Source organism: Myotis lucifugus, unplaced genomic scaffold (assembly GCF_000147115.1).
Source record: "Myotis lucifugus unplaced genomic scaffold, Myoluc2.0 scaffold_103, whole genome shotgun sequence".
Lineage (NCBI taxonomy): Eukaryota > Metazoa > Chordata > Mammalia > Chiroptera > Vespertilionidae > Myotis > Myotis lucifugus.
The window spans coordinates 3001427-3023832 of record NW_005871151.1 but is presented as its reverse complement, the minus strand read 5'-3'; the positions used below and the strand labels follow the sequence as shown (position 1 = coordinate 3023832).

Below are 22406 nucleotides of genomic sequence, written 5' to 3'. Positions count from 1 at the left end.
CACTCTGTGATTACATGACTTCTTTGTGCAGAGAGGGGAGAGGGAGGGTGTGAGCGAGTCAGCCCTCTGGTGCCTCTTCTTATAAGTGCAGTAATTCCGTGGGACAAAGGCCCCACCATCATGATCTCATCTAACACAATTACCTTCCAAAAGCCCCATCTCCAAATACTATCACATTAGAGGTTAGGGCTTCAAAATATGAACTTAGGGGGGACACAGGCATTCAGTCCATAACAACAGTTTACATTATTACATGCCTAGAATACTAAAGCTGAGAACAAGGGATTCTGAGGTAGAATAACTTCATAGTGAATAAGTGTTGGGGGGTAGATGGCATTGGAGACAAAGTAAGGAAATTCCAAAGAGACTGTATGTAGAAAGTCTTTGATACAGTAAAAAAGAAATAAAGGCAAAGGGCTGTAGAAATCAGTGAGACCAGGATCTATATCAGCCACCAAGATATGAAGTATATAATGTGACAGTATCCATCTCCCAGCCTTGTTAATATACTACATAATCAAACTATAGCTTGTGCTAAGAATACACTAAAGATTAAATGAGATAATGTTTTATTATTTGGTAAATTCTAATATGCAACAAATGATGGTGCTTCTGTATTTGTCCCTATATTATCTTAAAATACTTAAATATGTTTTGCATAGGTAGTGGGGAAAAGGGCTTTCTGAAAAATAAAGACTCCTACTTAAGCAATAAGAGAAGTGGAGTTGGCTGGTACTATATTTGAAGAGAAATAAAACGTTTTGGCATCCCCAGTTCTGCCTTCAGTCAAGAAAGGAAGGGCAAACTTTCATTTACACCTAAGCTGTTTTCTCCTCTATTTTTTTGTGCGGGGGTGGGGGGGGAGGGAGAAACACTGATTTATTGTTCCACTTATTTATGCATTCATTGGTTGGTTCTTGAATGTGTCCTGACCAGGATTGAACCTGCAATCTTGGCATATCAGGATGATGCTCTAACCAACTGACCTACCTGGCCGGGACCTGTCTTTCCCATCTATTAATGTTAAGTCTTGATGATGCAACATGTCTTTCTCAGGATTACTAATTAGCAAAGAAACTTGAGCGAAACATACAATTGTTGTTACTCTGGACTGGCTTTTCAGTCTTTACCAAGATCACCATGATATAGAACACGGGTGGGGGATGTCCAGCCCACGGGCCACATAAGGCCCGCAAAAATCATTTGGTCTGGCCCTGCCAAGGTATTGAGAGTGAGTTAATTAAGTATTTGACCAAATACAGTAGGCTAACTTTTAAGTTGATAATTTTGTATGGCCCATGAATGAGGTTATAAATATCTAAATGGCCCTTGGCAGAAAAAAGGTTCCCCACCCCTGATATAGAACATAGCTTGGAGGACTGTATTACTGAAAGATGTGCATGTGCAAGAAGGGAAGCCAGAGATGACATTTAGGAAGTGACCTAAAGCCTTTCACAAGGAGAGTATCCATTAAATAAAAAGTGAGAATTACCTGAAGTGTAAGGAATAATATTAAACTGTATATAACTGGACCCAGCTGCATGAGTATTCATTTAGAAAATCTCATCTTTAGCTTTTTATAAAGAAATTCCAAGTTTGACCTCTAGAATTCTCTAACTTTTATTCAGAGTACATTTTAGAATTCTGGCAGTAAGTCATTAACTGATATTTTTGTAAAATACAATTTTTAAAATAGGTCTGTCTTGTGGGACTGACAACATTGTTCTAACTGTTAATTATAGCAAGCTTATTTTAGAATTTAATACCTCTCTTTGTTGTGTGTGTGCAAACACACTCTCACACATTCACATGTGCAGTACACAGAGGGCAAAAGTTTAGAACTATCAGATTTAGGTGGCTGACCTTCAGCTTCAGTTAAGAACTAAAATTAGATTCCTGTGGAATATATATCCAATGACATCCATCAGAGGACAGTGTAGGCATAACCTTGAGAATCCAGGGAGGCATCATCCAAGGGATCCTGCTTTAACTACAAAATTCCTTAGATACCTGATTTTTTATCTTAAAATTTTGTGTGACTTTTTGTATTGTGATTTGTAATACATGTGTTTATTTTCATGTAGAAATTCTTCCCCTCTCCTACCCCCAATAAATCTTTTAGTAAAATAGAGGTTAAAGAGGATGCACCCGGATTGTCTTGTGACTTTAAGTATTCCTGGCTCTCTGCCACATCTCCCAGTTGAATATGCACTGTCTATTTTAAGATCGGGGTCCTATCCCATCACTATATGAGTACTGTTGATGGAGTAAGAGCATAAATCAAGATGTGGCTAACATTGTAGACATATTGGGCCAAAAAAAGGAAAGTCAAAGTCCATTCTTAATAAAGAAAAACTGGCAAACTGTAAGGATAGGTATTTCATACCACTATAATAGAAGAACAGAAATATTAAAAAAAAACAACCTCAATAAGTAGAACCATGTTTAATGACTTAGTCTATTTAAGGAGAAAAAAAATTAGTTTTAAATAATGCCTTTCACAGGCCTAGCTTAACCCAGAATTGCTTAATATCCATTTTGCTTTACTTCTTATAAATCATCAGATACCAGTAGAATGAAGAGATTCAAATAAGAATTTGACTCCTCTTTCCCATTGTAGCTTTCTGTGCTACCTTAAGCAAATCACTTAACGTCTCTGGGAGTCAGTTTTCATATCTGTAAAATAAAAGAAATATCCCATAGTCCTGAGTATGTTTTTAGGTATCTTTTTTCCCCCATGATACATCTAAGAATCTTTAATGTTTTAATAAACCTTATATGTTTCCCAGACTTATTCTTCCATAAAACCCATTATTTAATAGAGTCTTTTGCCCTGCTAGTGCTCATTAATATTAAGCAGTCACTATAGTCCCATCTAACTCTTAACATTCTCATTCTGGAAATCATACTCATTTTGTTTGCCTCTTAAGTTCTTTTCTGGCATGTAGTTTTCGTAGGATTACTACCGAATTGAACTAAGTGCCTGTGCTGTGTGTATACCCTGTCCCTCTCTCCAGCTTGAACTGGAAAGTTATTGCATTTTCCTGTTTCTTAAAATTAAAACAGACATTAGTCCTTGTCTTTTGCAATATTCTCTTGCTCTATTCACTGTTGTTTCACTTGATTACTCAGTTAATGGCCCATTTTTATTCTAAATTAATCTGTGAACCTTCACCTGAATTTTACCAACTAATAGTAAATACTTGAAAACCTCAGCTTATTAAATTGTTTAAATAAGCACTGATGTTGGAGAGAAAACTAGATGTCAAATCTACATGTAGGCATATTATTTTAATCAGAAAAACAGCCTCCTTCAAAATAGTGTTATTGGCTGAGATTTTAAATTATAGGTCTTGTTCTTGAAAATGTATTATTTTAGCTATTACTGTGTACCATTATCTCATTTAATAAAACAACATTGTAGTACAGAGGGTATTATACATATACATTTTACATATAATGAAACTAAAGCTCAGAAAAACCAAATAACTTGCCTGGATCTCACAGGTGAAAAATAGCAAAATGAAGTCTGTCTGACTGCAACTCATATACTCTTATACCATGTAGCCTCTTACTGAAGTATATAATAATACTACATATGGCACATACATTGTAGTTACAATGTTAAAAAAAACATTTATTATTTATATTCTTCTAGGCTAGGGCAACACGTACACATTATCTCATTTAATTCCCCAACAACCCTGTGAAGTAGGTGCTATCATTTTATAGATTAGGAAATTAAAGAAGTAGACTAATTTGTTCAAAGTCTTACAACTAAATAAGTAGGACCTGGGAATTAAACTCAACTTTAATGATCTAGTGAACGTTGGGACAAAATATTCCCTAGCATGCAGTGCTTCAAAGATGTCACACTTGGTATGTATGTGTGTAAGTATTTATTCAGCATATTTGATTGCATCTTTGTATCTGCGGAAGAAAAAGAAATATATCAGACAAATCATGTCCCTGCCAAAGCAGGTGAGACACATAAGAAGTCTCATAAATATAACTCCAAGTCAGAGGTATTAAGTGCTATGAAAGTGGTAGAGATTACTCTGGATTTAGAGGTGGAAGAGGTTACTTCCTGCTGGGAGATGGCAAAGAAGATGATATTTGCTTTGAAGATAGAAATGATTTGATAAGGTTAGGGTTTGAGAAGACATTGCAAGTACAGGAAATAACATTTGAAAGGCACATAGGTTCACACAGGTAGTAGAGAGTTAGGATTTTCTGCCTGGATCAAGGACATTGTGACACAAATAGTTGAGTGAGTTTTGGAAATGTGAGTTATGGAGGAATTTGACCACTTCCTAGTTAATGAGTTTGGATGCATTTTATTTGAGGTGTCCACTGTGGGACAGTTAAAAAGAAATGTCTGCCAGACAATAATATTTTCTTATGGCTGTTGACTTTAGGAAATGAGTCCCCTCCCATGAGTGAATGAATTATACCATCAACCAAGTTGTTCAAGTTAGAAACTTAAGAGACTCCTTGCCTCCTCTTTCTTATCTACCCTAGACATCCAGTCATTCCACCAATCATTCAGTCAATTCCACTTCCTTAAAATCTCTTAGCTTTCCACTTTTCTGCCTTATTTTAGACCTCTTATCATTTTTCACCTTCTTAACTGTTTCTGTTCTGTTCCCTTTCTTGTCCATTCTTCATGTTACTATCAGTGATACTCGCAAAGCACAAGTGTAATGTCATTCCCCTGCTTAATACTTTGAAATAAGTTCAGTATTTCCCTCTGGATTAATTCCAGACTTTTCATTCCCTTCATCATACAATATGGACTAGTATCTAGTATATCTTCTCTTTAAAAAGAAAAATCTCTCTTGACCTTATTCTCTTGTTACCATTCCATTTCTCTGCTTCCATTACAGCCATATGTCTTGAAAGGTATGTACTTTTCTTTCCACTTTGTCACCTCCCAAGTAAATACTCTCAGGAAACTTTTTATTAAGGTCATTGGTTATCATAGCATTACCAAATCCTTATGCTACTTGATCTTTTGAAAGAGTTGACTAGTCTGTCTTATAAAATACATTCCTTTTTTATTTATTTATTTTTTCTTTATTGATTAAGGTATTACATGTGTGTCCTTATCCCCCCATTGTCCTCTCCACCCACCTACTCATGCCCTCACCCACCTGGTGTCTGTGTCCATTGGTTAGGCTTATATGCATGCATACAAGTCCGTTGGTTGATCTCTCCCCCTTCCCCCACCCTCCCCTACCTTCCCTCTCAGGTTTGACAGTCTGATCGATGCCTCTCTGTCTCTGGATCTGTTTTTGTTCATCAGTTTATGTTGTTCATTATATTCCACAAATGAGTGAGATCATGTGATATTTATCTTTCTGACTGGCTTATTTCGCTTAGCACAATGCTCTCCATTCATGCTGTTGCAAATGGTAAGAGTTCTTTCTTTTTTACCGCAGCGTAGTATTCCATTGTGTAGATATACCACAGTTTTTTAATCCACTCATCTGCTGATGGGCACTTAGACTGTTTCCAAATCTTAGCTATGGTAAATTGTGCTGCTGTGAACATACATATATCCTTTCTGATTGGTGTTTCTAGTTTTTTGGGATATATTCCTAGAAGTGGGATCACTGGGTCAAATGGGAGTTCCATTTTAAGTTTTTTGATGAAACTCCATACTGTTCTCCACAGTGGCTACACCAGTCTGCATTCCCACCAGCAGTGCAAGAGGGTTCCCTGTTCTCTGCATCCTCGCCAGCACTTGTTGTTTGTTGATTTGTTGATGATAGCCATTCTGACAGGTGTGAGATGGTACCTCATTGTCATTTTGATTTGCCTCTCTCAGATGATTAGTGACTTTGAGCATGTTTTCATATGTCTCTTGGCCTTCCTTATGTCCTCTTTCAAAAAGTATCTATTTAGGTCCGTTGCCCATTTTTTGATTGGGTTGTTTATCTTCCTTTTGTTAAGTTGTATGAGTTCCCTGTAAATGCTGGAGATTAAATCTTTATCGGAGATAACATTGGCAAATATGTTCTCACATGCAGTGGGCTTTCTTGTTGTTTTGTTGATGGTTTCTTTTGCTGTGCAGAAGCTTTTTATTTTGATGTAGTCCCATTTGTTTATTTTCTCTTTAGTTTCCATTGCCCTAGGAGCTGTATTGGTGAAGATATTGCTTCGGCATATGTCTGATATTTTGCTGCCTGTGGATTCCTCTAAGATTTTTATGGTTCCCCATCTTACATTTAAGTCCTTTATCCATTTTGAGTTTATTTTTGTGTATGGTGTAAGTTGGTGGTCTAGTTTCATTTTCTTGCATATATCTGTCCAATTTTCCCAACACCATTTATTGAAGAGACTGTCTTGACTCCATTGTATGCTCTTGCCTCCTTTTTCAAATATTAATTGAGCATAGTGGTTTGGGTCAATTTCTGGATTCTCTATTCTATCCCATTGGTCTGTATGTCTGTTCTTGTGCCAGTACCAGGCAGTTTTGAGAACAGTGGCTTTGTAATAACAGCTTGATATCTGGTATTGAGATCCCTCCTACTTTGTTCTTCTTTCTCAGGATTGCTGCAGCTATTCGGGGTCTTTTTTTTATTCCAGATGAATTTTTGGAGAGTTTATTCTAGGTCTGTGAAATATGCTGTTGGTATTTTAATGGGGAGTGCATTGAATCTATAGATTGCTTGGGTGGTATGGACATTTTAATGATGTTGAATCCATGAACATGGTATGTTCTTCCATCTGTTTATGTCTTCCTCTATCTCTTTTTCCAGTGTCCTGTAGTTTTCCAAGTACAGGTCTTTTACCTCCTTAGTTAAGTTTATTCCTAGGTGTCTTACTTTTTTTGGTGCGATGGTAAATGGGATTGTTTTTTAAATCTCTCTTTCTGTAAGTTCACTATTGGTGTATAAAAATGCCATAGATTTCTTGGCGTTAATTTTGTATCCTGCTACATTGTCTTCCAAAACATCACACTCCTAGATTTCCTCTTGCTTCTCTAGCTTATACCTCTTAATCTTCTTTACCAGCTCCTCTTCCCCCAGCCTCTAAGTGTTAGCATTTTTCTGGGCTCTTGGTCCTCATTTTTTTCTGTATATTTTTCTCTAGGTAACCTCATCCATCCTTATAGCTCAAAATGCCTATACTCATATATATCATCAGGCATAGCGCTGATGGTCGCTTAGGGCCCTCGCTACATACATTTTGCTTCCTACTTGACATCTCTCTAGGCATCACAAATGTAATGTATTCATACAGAATTTTCCCCAACATCTATTCTTCCTCCAGTCATCATCCCCTTCTGCTTAAGCCAGAAACCTCCCTCTCCCCAACATGTAGCAAGTACTTTTCATTTTTCTTCAAAACTACGTATCGAATCCCTCCACCTCCTCCTCCATAAATTTATTCAGTGGCCCAGTTTCTTTCCAAATTGTCAAGTCATACTTTACCATCTGAGCATTGTCCTAACCTGTATTGGGCTGCCATTTCCAAGTTCTGGGTTACAAAAGGGGACAGGAAAGTGGAGATGTACCCACTATCTTGAAAACGCAAACCTGAAAATGGCATACAGTGTGTCCACACACATATTATTGGCAAGAACTCAGTCATCACCATGGAGAACAGCTGAGGAATGTGGTGTAGCTAGGCAGTCAAGGGCCTTGCCACAGTTCTCTTACTATGTAAGAAGAGAATGGATTTTGGTGGACAACTACCAGTTTTCATCACAATGCCTAACAAATAAACTAAGTCTTATAGATAAGTATATTTATGTGACTTTAGATTATTTTCTCATTCGGAGATCTGAGTTAGTTTTACTACTTTGGTTATATAGTTGAAGAAAATTTATACAGGATAAAGTGCATTCTCTAGTTCTTCTCAAACTATTTGTGACAAAGGACCACATTTTTGTTTCTTTTTGTTGTTCATTTACTTATTTTGTCCTAATGGTTTCTAAATTCATACTCTAAATTTGTTATACCGGTCTCAACTCATATTCCTGTTTCTATGTGGTCTAGTAGCAAAGCTTTATAGTAACTTAATGTTGCTGTGATATCCAAAGATGTGATTATTTATTTTAATGATTCACTTTTATTGTATTTTACGAAAGTACTGTTCTACTGCAAATTATGGGAAAATAAACAACAAAAAAGGAACAAAAATGTGGTCTTTGTCACAAATAGTTTGAGAAGAACTGTTCTAGAGAATGCATTTTATCCTGTATAAGTTTTCTTCAGCTATATCACCAAAGTAGTAAAACTAACTCAGATTTCAGAGTAATGAGAAAATAATATAAAGCCTCATTAATATATTTATCTAAGACTTAGTTTAATTATTAGGCATTGTGATGAAAACTGATAGTTGTCCACCAACAATTTGGTACCTTACGCTTGAGTCTAGGCTGCTCAGTCTTGCACTCTAACTTTATAGAAATAGCCATGGCTTACTAAGTTAATGAGCATATTTAAAGGGCCTTTTCTCAGTCTCTTTGATTTTTTATTAATTATACTTTGTAAGCATACCTAATCTTTGATTTATGACTTAATTCCTGAAAACCTGACCTCTAAGTGAAAATTTATTAATATCAAAATATTTTTATTGATTTTAATGGGAAAAAGTATATGTTTCATGATTATCTGCAATACCAAAGTAATTTTTAGATTAAAAAATATATTAGTTGAACAATGAAAACAAATTCAGAAACGAATACTTTGAAAGTAAATAAAAATATTTTTACCTAAAATATGATGATCTGCTGTACTTGCAAACAAAGGATGATTTGATAGTGAGTGGTGGCTGGTGAAGGAGGAATACAAAGGAGTCATTCTTTGGAAAGTGCTGGAGAGTCAGGTGGTAGACTTCAAGGCAGGTAACTTTGGGAGTTTGTGGTTTTCTTGCACTTAAAAATAGTTTTAGCACACCTGGACTAGCCACTGGGATATGACGAAACAGAGCCTCTGTTCTCAAGGGGTCTGGAGAAGGAGTAAGAAGCCTCAACAGCTCATTCTAAAAAAAGGCCAAAAAAAACTAAGTGCTGTTGCAGGCACAAACAGAAAGAAAGCAGAGGAGGAAATGGCGGGGGAGGCGTATAGACCTCTCAGAGTTCGAACTAAGCCTTAGAAAAAGAGTGGAGTACTGACTGGCAGACATGGTGGCAGGGCATGCCATGCTGAAGGAGCAGCAGGGGAAATGGCTTCATTTCCATAGCTGAGCTGTATGACTAGGATCTACTGAGAAGGTGCACATAGCCTGGGATTCCTGCCAAAATCACAATGCTTGGCCTGTAGAGAACCCTTTTTATTTTATTTTATTTTTTATTTTTTTAATATATTTTATTGATTTTTTACAGAGAGGAAGGGAGAGAGATAGAGAGTTAGAAACATCGATGAGAGAGAAACATCGATCAGCTGCCTCCTGCACATCTCCTACTGGGGATGTGCCCGCAACCCAGGTACATGCCCTTGATCGGAATCGAACCCGGGACCCTTCAGTCCGCAGGCTGACGCTCTATCCACTGAGCCAAACCGGTTTCGGCGAGAACCCTTTTTATTTAAAGAGTTAAAATCTGATGATAGGTTAATAAAAACTTTGTAAAATCTTATATTGGTCATAGTTGTTATTGGTGTTCTTTTTATAAAATGCAGTAGGTACTGCTCTAGCTGGTTTGGCTCAGTGGATAGAGAGTCTGCCTGCAGACTGAAGGGTTATGGGTTTGATTCCAGTCAAGGGCATGTACCTGGGTTGCAGGCTCTTTCTGCACACCACTCGGGGCTTGCAGGAGGCAACCAATCAATGTCTCTCTCTCACATCGATGTTTCTCTCTGCGTGTCTCCCTCCCTTCCACTCTCTCTAAAAGCCAATGGAAAAATATCCTTGGGTGAGGATTAACAAAATATATGTGTATATATAACGGGTACAGAAATAGGGAAGAAGTGGTTATACCTGCGAGACCCAGACCTGCACTTTATGGAGAAGAAAGCTGGATATTGAATTTTGAGAGAATGATCAGTGGTTCTTATATTTGCCAATGATAGAAATAAAGATTTTTTAAAAAAATTCAAGAGAGGGTATATTCTGGGTTCATCTTAAAAGAATTGTTTCTGACATAGTAGTGGCAAGGTTTGGAACCAGGACTACTACATATATATGTGTAATCTGTGTTCTGCACTGAGAGAACAAAGGAGAACTAAGATCTTCCCACACTCTGAGCTTCCCAAGCCATATGTGCTGGCACAGGGCTACCAGAGGAAGAGGGCTTTTTGAAAAGTTTGTCCATCCAGTAGGGACACGCTTTTGCAGTTATTTGGCCCGGAGAGAGGTGCCTTTTTGTGTTTGGCTCAAAGGCATCATATATATTAGTTAAGTCCTCTTTGGAACCAAACTTAGAATATTTTAGCAGTTTTACCTGCAGAAGATCTTTGTGGTGTCACTCAGTGATTAAATGTTATTACGTGTTAGCTAAAGAAAGTCCTAAGGTTTATAAAACATGGGACTACTGACATAGAACTCTAAATTTAGAAGAAATATCACAGCTAACATTCGGCAGAAATGCGTATTTTTTAAAGTCTTTTACGAGAACCTCTACTTGTGAGCAGTTGTGAACCAAATCTCGAGGCATAAATCTTTACTTTTGGGAAAGGAACAGCTATGATTCAGACTGATTGCCTTACATGCTGATATTACCTATATGTAGTCTGAAATTAAAACTCCATTGAGAACAAAGCTATTTGAGAAATTTAAAACTAGTCAACTTAAAAGAGAATAAGTGATTTTATAGAAAGAATATTGGCTGGAAGTTAGGAAATCCATACTCTAGCTCTTACTACCCCACTAATTCACTCTGACTGAGTATAAGCAACTTAACCTCTCTAGTCCTCAATTTCTATATCTGTAAAGTGAAAGAAGTGTACCAAATATAAGGTCTCTTTCAGTTCTAACATTTTTTTATTTAAAAATAATAAAAGCCTTTCTAGCCAGATCTTAAACTGCTATTAAATGCATTGGTAGAGAAACAGTCTGTTTAAAGCCAAATAATGATTTTTGCATTCTCAATCTTGTTTTCCAGAAACTCTGCGAAGGGATATTTAAAGTCCTTGTAAAGGACGTCCCAACAACATGTCAAGTGTCCTGCCTGGAAGTTCTCCGCATTCTCTCCAGAGACAAAAAGATTTTAGTTCCTGTAACAACCAAGGAAAATATGCAGATACTGCTGCGACTAGCGAAGCTGAATGAGTTGGATGATTCTTTGGAGAAGGTGTCAGAGTTCCCAGTTATTGTGGAGTCATTAAAATGTCTGTGTAACATAGTGTTCAATAGTCAGATGGCACAGCAGCTCAGCCTGGAACTTAACCTTGCTGCAAAGCTCTGTAACCTCCTGAGAAAGTGCAAGGACCGAAAGTTTATCAATGACATTAAGTGCTTTGACTTGCGCTTGCTCTTCGTCCTGTCACTTTTGCACACTGACATCAGGTCACAATTGCGCTATGAGCTCCAGGGACTACCGCTGCTAACCCAGATCTTGGAAAGTGCCTTTAGCATCAAGTGGACCGATGAGTATGAATCGGCCATAGACCATAATGGACCTCCTCTCTCACCTCAGGAGACAGACTGTGCCATTGAGGCCCTCAAAGCTCTCTTCAATGTGACGGTAGACAGTTGGAAGGTGCATAAAGAGGTAAGGTTAAGAAGGGTTTTATTTACTGTGGGATTTAATGCGTCTGGGGCACCCTTAGAGCTGCCTTAAAGGGAGGAATGCTAAGTTGGGAAATGGAAAAAATTTTGAGTTCCCCAGTTGTATGACTCAGGATTAATTTCTTAGCCATTATAAGTCTTACTCTTTCCACTTATCAGAAGAATAAGGGTGAAGATGGACCACTGTTTTTAAGAAGCCAAATTTAGTTCCTTTTCTGAGTTGTACTATCATGTGTCTTTTTTTTTTAAAGAGTGCCTCTTTCAGGAACAAGGTTTAAATTATAAGATTTTAAGGAAAACAAAATAATCTTTAAAAAGGTATAGGCATTTTCACTGGCTGCAGTTTTAAAAGTTAAGACAAATCAAGCCAGTTGAAATTGATCAATCAGAATTAATGTCTGCTCAGAAGAGTAAAAGAGGCTGTATCACGTATCATCCCAGTCTCCTAGAGTGTTACTTTATAGTGTTAGATAACAATCAGAAGTGGAGGACTACAACTAGATATCCATGCTTGTACAGTCCTAGGAAAGAAGCATAACTACACGAGAGTATGGGAACGGTTATTTTAAACCACTTGACTTATTTCTAGACTAAGATCCTTTTCTGTGGTTTGGACTGTCCAGCAACCCAAAATGAGGCAGATTTGATAGTTTATATTTGAGTACCCACAAGAACAATATGTTAAATAAGAAACTTAGTTTAAGGAAGTCAACAATTTCAAGTGAAGCGGATATAAACGTTTTTTCCTTGCTTCTAGAATCTTAACATTTCGCATTTACCCTCTCTCCTTAACCTTAAATAACTGGTGAAATTAAGCCTCTGTCTTTAAAAAAGAAGAAAGAAAAGAAAAAAAGCATTTTGGTGCCAGAGCAAATGATCTTTTCTGACAATTGACTTTAGGACTTAGGTTAACATTTTGCTGTGTCCATTTGAAGCAGTTCTTACCATGAATAAAGATATCTTTTTGCCAGCAACGTTCTTTGAAAGTATTATCTCAGTGCAGTGCTATAGTGGTAGTATGCAGGCATCTGAGTTTTAAAGTGCAAATAGGTCTATATTTTGAAACCAAATATTTGAAGATCAGTCCTAACAGCTATTTTAGATGATCATAGTATGGTCAGTTTTTCCTGGGACTTGGCAGAAAAAAGTGTGGAAAGCCCACATGCTCCGAAACCAAATATTTGGAAATATTTAAAATGTTATGTCTCTATGCTTATTTGGTACCTTCTATGGTTATTTTTCTTACACTGTTTGTTTTGGTGTTTTTAAATTTTCCATTTAGTTGCAAGAGCTCTTCTGAGGCTGTTGGTTTGCCATTGTTAGAGTCCCTGTTATTTAAATTGTGCCAAAAATAGTAGCTCACACTGTTCAGATTCCTGATAAAAAGGGTTTATAATTCAGTGGCTGCACATCAGTATACTAGTGTGTATGGGATGGCATGTAATAAATATCAGTAAATTGAGATTAGCCCTCCTGAGTGAGGCTGGAAGAAGCTTTAGAAAATGTTGAAGTGGCAAATACACATTCTGTGTTATAGAATGTTTATTCTCCAAAAGGTATGTCAGAGAGGATCAGTAGTCCTGCAGCAGACATCTCGGCAGACCTAGTGCCTCTTTTGAGTTGTGGATCAGATGATATAGCCATTATAAAATGTACCCCATTAATGTGACTTGGGCTTATTATATAGTATCAGAAATTTAGACAGTATTGAAAACAGCATCTTGCCAATCCATCTAGGCAAGAGTGTGGGAAAAGCGATTTTAAGCCACTTGAGTCCCTAAATTCAAATTTTAGCAAACATTTAGTCAATCATTCAGTCCATCAGCAAATGTTTATAGACAATTGCTAGGTGTTAGGCTAAGTGTTGTGTAATATATTGACAATACTAGGTGTCTCTGCCTTCATGAAATTCCAGTTTTTGTTGGTGAAACAGGTAATAAATAAGTGAACAAATATATAATTTAAATTGTATAAATGCTAGGAGAGAAACAGTAGAATGATTGAGAATACTCAGTACAGTCACAGACCTCTGAAAATATTTCCTGAGATCTGAAGACAGTATGATTCAGCCATTTGAAGAATAGGGGATGAACATTTCCCAGAAATTGGACAGCATGTGAAAAGATGCAGAAATCAGCATAAAGTATTTTTAGTGAGATACCTACAGCCTACCATAAAGAAAATCAATAAAATAAAAAGAAAATCTATAATAAGAGTGCAGAGTCCATTTACCTGGGTTTTAATATCTCCTTGATTGTCAAATGAAAAAGATCTTTCTCCAGTTGAGCATATACTTAAAGATTTGTTAATGCTTTAAAATGCCAGTTGAAATAAAGGGATATGGAAAACGTATTACACAGAAAAAAATCCAACTTTAAAATTTAACTTTAAAAGTAATGTTATTTTTTCTTTTTACAAAAATAATACATGCTAATTATAGAAAATCCATGGGGAAAAGAGCATACAAGCAATACGCAAATACAAATTATCTACCACTCAAAGATAAGCACTAGTTGCATTTTTATGTATATCTTTCTAACCATTCTCCATTGTATAATATGTAAATATAAAAACGTATACATTTTTTTACAAAATTTGAGTCATTTAAAATCTTGATTTCTTTTCACAACATATGTTCTGATAGAGTAGTGGTTTTCAAAATGTGTTCCTTGAAGCCCTAAAGTTCCTAGGAGTAGCCCTGGTGGATGAGTGGGCAGGGCTTCCATGTTCCCCAGCCTCACTTAAAAAGAGCACATTTGATTGTTGCTATTAAATTTAGGTTATAACTGGATTTTATAGCGTGGATAAAAAGTTCTGCAACCAAAAAAATTTTGACAACTGCTTTCTTCTTTTATAGTTAAAGGATGGTAAATTCTTATGAAGCATGTTACTCTCTTCGTAAGGTACTCTCCTTAAGGATTTATCATCCTTTAACAAATCCCCTATATATAAGCATTTAAATTATTTGCAGTTCTTTGCTATTTCAAATAGTAATACAATGTTGTAAAAATCTTTGTAGATAAATTCCTATAATTGTTAGGTCAAAGGGTTTTTCAAAACTTTAAGGTTTATTGACATGCATTGCCAAATTGACTTTCAGAAGCATAGTGCACGTTTATATCTTTTCAAACCCTGGGCATTTCACTTTTTAAAATCATTACCTATTTTATAGCTCAACCATTACAGAAAATCCAGATGTTTGGTTTTGGTTTTAACTGTTTTAGTCGGTATTTTTTTACTATTCATTTACAATTCACCATAAACAGAAAATTAATGACTAGGTTTTTCTTGAGGTTTAGCAAATTAGTGCCATTGGTTCATTTTTAGGTCCATGCCTCAGTGTTAAACTCCTGCCTGCTTGGTGATGCCAGCAGCAGGTTAATTTGGAGATTGTTTTCCATTCAGTAGAAAATGTAGCTAATTTCTACATGTGGTGTCAGTCTTGTTTTCCTCCCTCCCTTCCCTTCCTTTTTTTCTTCCTTCCTAATGGTAATGTGTTTAAGAAGGTCAGATGATTTCTTTAGCAGGATCTGAAGTTAGTTCTAGAAAAGTGAATTTAAAAGGTCTTGTCTTCCTTCTGCTTTAACCTTAACTTTGTTAAATCTCTGTTGATGGGGGAAAGCATGTTATTCTAGAGAGCCCTTACTTAACACACATTCCCTTCTGCAGTACTTCCCTTCAGTGCAATATAATGAGACAATACAAGGACCAACAGACCCTGTAGAGCCAGACAACCAAGTGCAAAGAAGCAGTTTGAGTAGAGTAGTCAACGAATATTTTTTGAGTGAAATAAAAAAGTGAGTATCTATAGAAGGTAATTGGGAATGTCACATTGTAACAGAAGAGTTTAGTTCCATGATTATTTTAGAGGCTTTGAAGGAAATGTAAGAAAAAGGACATGATATTAAGTAAAACTAAACCTTCAAGCTGTGCCATATTTTTTGCAGAATCATTTTTTCAACAAACATTTATTGCCCCGTATGTGCCAAGTTCTGTGTTAAGCACACAAGATGCAAGACAAAGCATCAGTGACCTCAAAGAACTAACAGTCTAATAGGAAAATCAGACATATAAACATAGGTGGATATACAACTGTTTGTTACATTATTTACTGTTCTCTGTATTTTCTTATTTGAAAATAAAAAAGAATCACCTCAGAAATGCACAGTTGCTTCAAATGCTATATGTTTTAGATCTTTGGGGGTATTATGTCTGAACTCGTTAGCATAACCTTTCCACTAAGCAACATACCGAGCACAAAGTAGGTGTTCAGTAAACATTTTCTTAATGAAAAATAAAATGTGATATAGTTTGATATCTGTGTAGAAGAAATCACTTGAAGTTGACAGGAAGAAAGGAAAGTTTATGGTACCTTTTAAATTTTCAAAGCTAGTAAAACATTTTCTAGAAGCCTAAAAAATTTAATGACATTGTTTAGATGAGCAGATTTCTAGCCTTTTGGGGATTACAGCACTCTATTTTGTAAACATTTATATTTCCTTTTGTCAGTTAATTCGAATTATTACTTTGAATTATTATTTTATGTCCAGCACCATGATAGATGTAAAAGAGGTAAAGGAAATCATTTTTGCCTATAAGGAGAGAGATTTTTGAACATAAACAATTTAATAGGACAAATAGCTATGGTAGAGGTAAGCAAAAGGGCCAGAGTAAAGCATAGGATGAAAAGCTACCTGAAATATTTCCAAGTAGGAACGCTTAATGCATTTGTGCACACCTATCTGTGTTTGTATTTGTTTCACTTTTTCTAGAAAGGAAATTGAATTTATATAGGACAAGTTTCCTAAATTTTATCAAAGTAAATTAGAACTACCTTGAGATAACAAAACCAGTTTAGGACTCATTAGTGTGAAGTATTCTCCCTTTAGATTTTCTCTCAGGCATTGATTAGTTCGGTTAAAGCTTTGGATGAAAAGGTGTGAAGAAATTGGTACCTTTACCAAACGGAAGTGAAATCTTCTACAGTTTGCACACGAGAAAAAAAGTAACAGTACACCAGAATCTACATGAAGAAATACAGGCTGTATAAAGAAGTCCCAAAGAATTTCCTGAGTTTTGTCATCTCATTTTCATTTTCACAACAAACCTAGTTGGCTTTCTCTCTCTTTTTCCTCCCTTTGTCCTTAGAGACTTCTTTTCCTTCACAGCCTTTGGAGATAGTATGATATCAGAGGAAAGAATATTGATTCCCTAAAGACATCAAAACTAAGATCATGAAGCAAGCAAATGACAGTTGTATAAACTGGGTTTGTATAATGTTTTATAAAGAGTAATTATTTTTAAACCTTCTATCATCCATCTGAGATAGGAGCATTAACCCCATTTGAGAAATGAGGACACTAAATAAAGATCAGAGAGTTTAAATTGTTTATGGAAAAATCACACAGCAAAATAAGCAACAATACCGGTAGGGCTCTAGCCAGTTTAGCTCAGTGGATAGAGTGTCGATCTGCAGACTGAAGGGTCCTCTGTTCGATTTTGGTCAAGGGCACGTACCTCAGTTGCTGGCTATTCCCTGGCCCAGGCCCTGGTCTGGGCACATGCAGGAGTCAACCAATTGATGTGTTTCTCTAGCAGCGATGTTTCCCTCTGTCTTTCTCTCTCTTTTCCACTCTCTAAAAATCAATGGAAAAATATCCTCGGTTGAGGATTTAAAAAAAAAAAAAAAAAAAAAAAAAACTTGCCGAAACCGGTTTGGCTCAGTGGATAGAGCGTTGGCCTGCGGACTGAAAGGTCCCAGGTTCGATTCCGGTCAAGGGCATGTACCTGGGTTGCGGGCACATCCCCAGTGGGAGGTGTGCAGGAGGCAGCTGATCGATGTTTCTCTCTCATCGATGTTTCTAACTCTCTATCTCTCTCCCTTCCTCTCTGTAAAAAATCAATAAAATATATTTAAAAAAAAAAAAAAAAACGAACAGAAGGAACTAGTGTTTACTCTAACCTTTGCTATATAATACTTCTTAAATGATAGCACTCATTCAACAAATATTGTTGAGACCTAGACTGTGGAGTCGAATAAAAAGTCTAGAAACAAACCTATACATAGGCAGTCAACTGATTTATGATATAGCTAACATTGAAGTACAGTGGAGGGAAGGTGAGCTTTTTAATAAATTGCAATTGTGTGGCTGTATGGAAAAAACAAATGTGAATCTCTACCTTGTACCAGATACAAATAATTGATTCAATATGGATAAGAGAACTAAATATAAAAGGCAAAATAATGAAGCTCTTTGAAGAAAACAGATTATCTTCATGACTTTATCTTAAACAAGTCAAACATTTCTTAAATAGGCAAAGATTTCTAAAACAGGAAAAAATAAAGATCAAACCATAGAGGGGAAATTGACAATTGAGTCCATGAAGAGAAGAAAGTAAAAAGGTAAGCCACCAGTGAAAGAAGATATTTGCAACACATATATGCAGTAAAGGACTTCATCCAGAATACATTAAAAACTCCTACAAATCCATACAAATAAAGTCAGTCAACCCAATAGAAAAATAGGCAAAAGACTTGAACAGGCCCTTTACCTAAAGAGCTGTTCAGATGACCAATAGACATATGAAAAGGTGTTCATCAGGAAAATGCATAATAAAACCATGAGACACTGCGCACAAGAATAACAAATTAAATAGGCTAACAATACCAAGTGTTGGCATAGCTGTAGGAAACTGGTGAGAGTATAAATTGGTTTAAACACTTTGAAATACTGTTTGGGAGTCAGTACCTTCTAAAGCAGTGGTTCTCAACCTTCTGGCCCTTTAAATACAGTTCCTCATGTTGTGACCCAACCATAAAATTATTTTCGTTGCTACTTCATAACTGTAATGTTGCTACTGTTATGAATCGTAATGTAAATATCTGATATGCAGGATGGTCTTAGGCGACCCCTGTGAAAGGGTCGTTCAACTGCCAAAGGGGTCGTGACCCACAGGTTGAGAACCGCTGCTCTAAAGCTTCACATATGTATATGCCCTGTGACCCAGCATACCAAATGACATGTAAAGAAGTATGTTCATAGCAGCACTCTTCAATATAACCCCAGCCTGGAAATAATCCAAATGTTCATCAAGAGTAGCATGGATAAGTAAATTGTAATGTATTCATTGTATGCAGCAGTGTTTTCTTAACCTAACTGTGACAAAGGACTAGATTTCCCCCCTAACTTTCAGAATGAAACTCTTGTATAATATATTACACACAATGTCAAACTGCTCAGAAATTTATAAATGCTCACATGCACCTTTTGTACGTACTCATGGCCTTTCAGATCAGTGGCAAACGTTGTAGACAAGCAGTGGTTCACAAACTGCACTGCAAGTAGCACTGCTCTCAAGCAGTGAACTGGACAGCTTCTACCTACAACGCAACAGCATGGATGGATTTCACAACCAGATACAAAGGAATCTATATTTTATGATTCCATTCATATAAGGTTTAGTGACAACAAAACTAAACCTGTGATGTGGGACATTAGGATTACCTTTGAGTAGTGGAGGAATATCATTGGAAGGAGCCAAGAGGGAATTCTGGTTTTCTTAATCTTAGCATTGTTAATTATATGAATGTGCTCATTTTGTGAAACTGATCTAGATGTACATTTATAATTTAGGCACATTTTTTTTACCATTTATATTAAAAATAATTGAGCCCTGGCCAAATAGCTCAGTTGGTTAGAACGTCAACCCAATACGCCAAGGTTGTGGGTTTGATCCCCAGTCAGGGCACATACAAGAATGCATAAATGAATGCATAAATAAGTGGAACAACAAATTGATGTTTCTCTCTCTCCTTTCCTCTCTCTCAAAATCACTAAATTTTAAAAATCGATTGAACACCTATTATATGCATGCCCTCTAAACTTGTGAAGGTAATAGGTTAGTGGAGAAGACCATGTATATGCAAGTATATAATCATGTGGAATTACAAATGATGATTTCATGAAAAAAATTCTAACAAGATGTAGTGATAGAAAATAATGACGGGAAGAATCTACTTTAGATAAGGTGGTCAAAGAAGGGTCTTCTCTAAGAAGATTTCAGTTGAGACCTAGAGTCTCAAAAGGAATCCGATGCCAAGAGTGGAGGCAACAGTCAGGGACATCAGTGGTTGTTTTGAGTAGAGAAATGGGATTTAGTGGATTTATTATAAAAGAGGGCATGGCAGATACAGGGTACAACTTGGAAATTAGTGTTATGAAAATTGGGATAGGAGGAAATGGGATAGAAGGAAGTAGGATCTGGGGTTTACAGTTGCAAATAATGGAAAAACCAAAAAGGATAGTTTTGCAAAAGGCCTGTGATACCTAGAATAAAGGAAAATTAGTTTAAAAGGAAGTGAATTCCCAGTTAATTTTCAAAACCAAGGAAAATGTGATTAAATTAACTAATAGATGAGTTTTGCATGCATTTCATTGTGCTTGGTGTAACTTGGGGTAAATGTATATTAACATATTAGAGAATTTCGACTCAAGCATTTGAAGATGGATGGCAAAAGGGACAGCATTCATTCCAACCCTGCCAGCCTTCATGTCTCTGGCATTCCACTGGTCCCTTTTCTCCTTTACTCTTCCTGGTTCCACCACCACACAGTTATTTCAGTATCACTCATTTCAGCTCTATCAATCTCACTTTTTGGTTTCCTTTCTCCCTCATTCTTGCTCCTCACCTTCAAATGTTTCATTGAAAGTATTGAGCACCTTCAGTTGGTTGAGCATTATCCCATACACCAAGAGGTCACCGTTTCGATTCCCATTTAGGGCACATGCCCGGGTTGCAGGCTGGATTCCCAGTAGGAGCGTGCAGGAGGTAGCTGATCGCTGTTTCTCTTTCATTGATGTTTCTCTCCCTCTCCCTTCCTCTCTCTCTAAAATCAATAAAAGCGTAAAAATAAAAAAAGGAAAGTACTGAGCACTTTCATGTATTTCATCTTCTTTAATTCTTTCATAACCCTAACAACCTCATGTTTTCGGAGGTGCATGTGGGGAAGCTTTGGCTCAAAGAAGCTATATGATTTGTCTTAAGGTCACAACCTAAACACCTGACAACAAGTGCAGTGCTTTTTCTATTATGCCACTGCATCTACCCACAATGGTGTTATGTTTAAAATATTGTTATCTGCTTTATGAGTAATGAAAGTGTGCCCTACTGCTTGTTAGATTTCATAAGAGATCATAAGAGATATTATTCCTAAAGGGCTGAGTTATATATCTGAATATAGGGTATATGTGTATAATATGTGAGCATATTCCTTTTAATCATTCATATATATATATATATATATATATATATATATACATATATATATATACTGAATTTTTTTATTTCAGTAGTTTTGAAGTAGACTTTCTGAAGTATAGTATATCTGGAATCGCTACCATAATTCTCACTAATTTTATGTCTTAATTACTAAAATTCTGGAAGAAGATAGATATGATCTTGATGTAGATAATTAAAGAAATTGTAGTGACCCAAGATCTCACTAAAAATAAGGTAGTAAACCAAGTGATTATTCTGAGCTTAGCTTATTTCCTACTGTCTTTAACACCACTACCAATGAGTAAACATTGGAAAAATAGATTAAACTTAGGTCACCTGTTTTTCATCACTTGCTGGTGACTCTGGGGAAACTTAGCAGCAAGATTTGGAGGAACTAGGAGATTAAGAAGATTCATTAAAATAAAGTTAGTAGATTATAGATTTTAATCCATTACTTTTGAAACTTAAGAGATATTTTTATTAAGGATGTACAACCCGTTCCTAAAATATCTGATAGCATTACATCTGTATGAACTTTTTCAATGACTTGTAACTGGAACAATATACTCTCAAACAAAAGAATCTAGACTTTTCTAGAAATGCAAAAGATCCCTAGTTGAATTGGTCTTAAGCTGAAACAGTGAGTGGGTAATGTATGGATGCTGATCCTGCCTCTCTTTGCCTGACATGTTCTAAGGCAGGAGTGGGGAACATCCGGCCCTTAGGCAGTATAATGCCCTCAAAATCATTTGGTCAGGCCCTGCCAAGGCATAGGGGTCAGTTAATTAAATATTTGATCAAATATAGCAGGCTAATTTTTAATTTGATAATTTTATATGGCACTTGAATGGCGTTATAAATATCCAAATAGCTGTTAGCAGAAAAAAGGTTCCCCACCCCTGCAAGGGAGCGGCTAGATCAACAACTACTGGTTTCAGCCATTTCTGGAGGTGGCTGTAGCTGTTGATGTGAGAATGACTATGCCCTCTTCATGTATGGGATAAGAATGACTGTTTTGAAGGGCAGATAGGCCATAATACACTCCCAGGGATGTAGTGATGTACCAGACTCCTTCATTAAGGTATTCAATCTCTAATTTTTCTTCCCCTCTTTTTTATGTGCCATAGAGTGATTCTCATCAGTTCCGTGTCATGGCAGCTGTCCTTCGCCATTGTTTACTAATTGTAGGTCCAACTGAAGACAAAACAGAAGAGCTGCACAGGTAGGTTATCTCCAGTTCTTATTGTTTTTATGCATCTAATTTTAGTTGTTATAAGCACAAGAAAGTAAAAATATCATAATAAATCAGGTAACTGGTAGGTTAGAAATCATTACTAGGCTCTAAGGAGCAATTTTCATTGTCCCCTTTGACTTATAAACTGAGCTCCAACAATAGAAGAGAATTTGGCATTTGTTGCATTCAACAAGAAAACCCAGAACAACTATAA

General features: G+C 36.4%; 1 protein-coding gene across 7 annotated transcripts in view; it reads left to right on the top strand.

Annotated features, from left to right (window-relative positions):
* The window catches only part of RIC8B (RIC8 guanine nucleotide exchange factor B), a 107735-nt gene that overhangs the window by 22847 nt on the left and 62482 nt on the right, over positions 1–22406 (top strand). For all 7 annotated transcript variants that reach the window (XR_002830212.1, XR_002830213.1, XM_006092726.3 and 4 more), the window contains exons 3-4: positions 11054–11662; positions 22086–22180. Coding sequence is in view for 5 of the 7 variants with exons in the window: in XM_006092726.3 (XP_006092788.1) it covers positions 11054–11662; positions 22086–22180 (704 nt within the window). In the remaining 2 variants the exon portion in view is untranslated. The remainder of the gene's footprint in view (positions 1–11053; positions 11663–22085; positions 22181–22406) is intronic.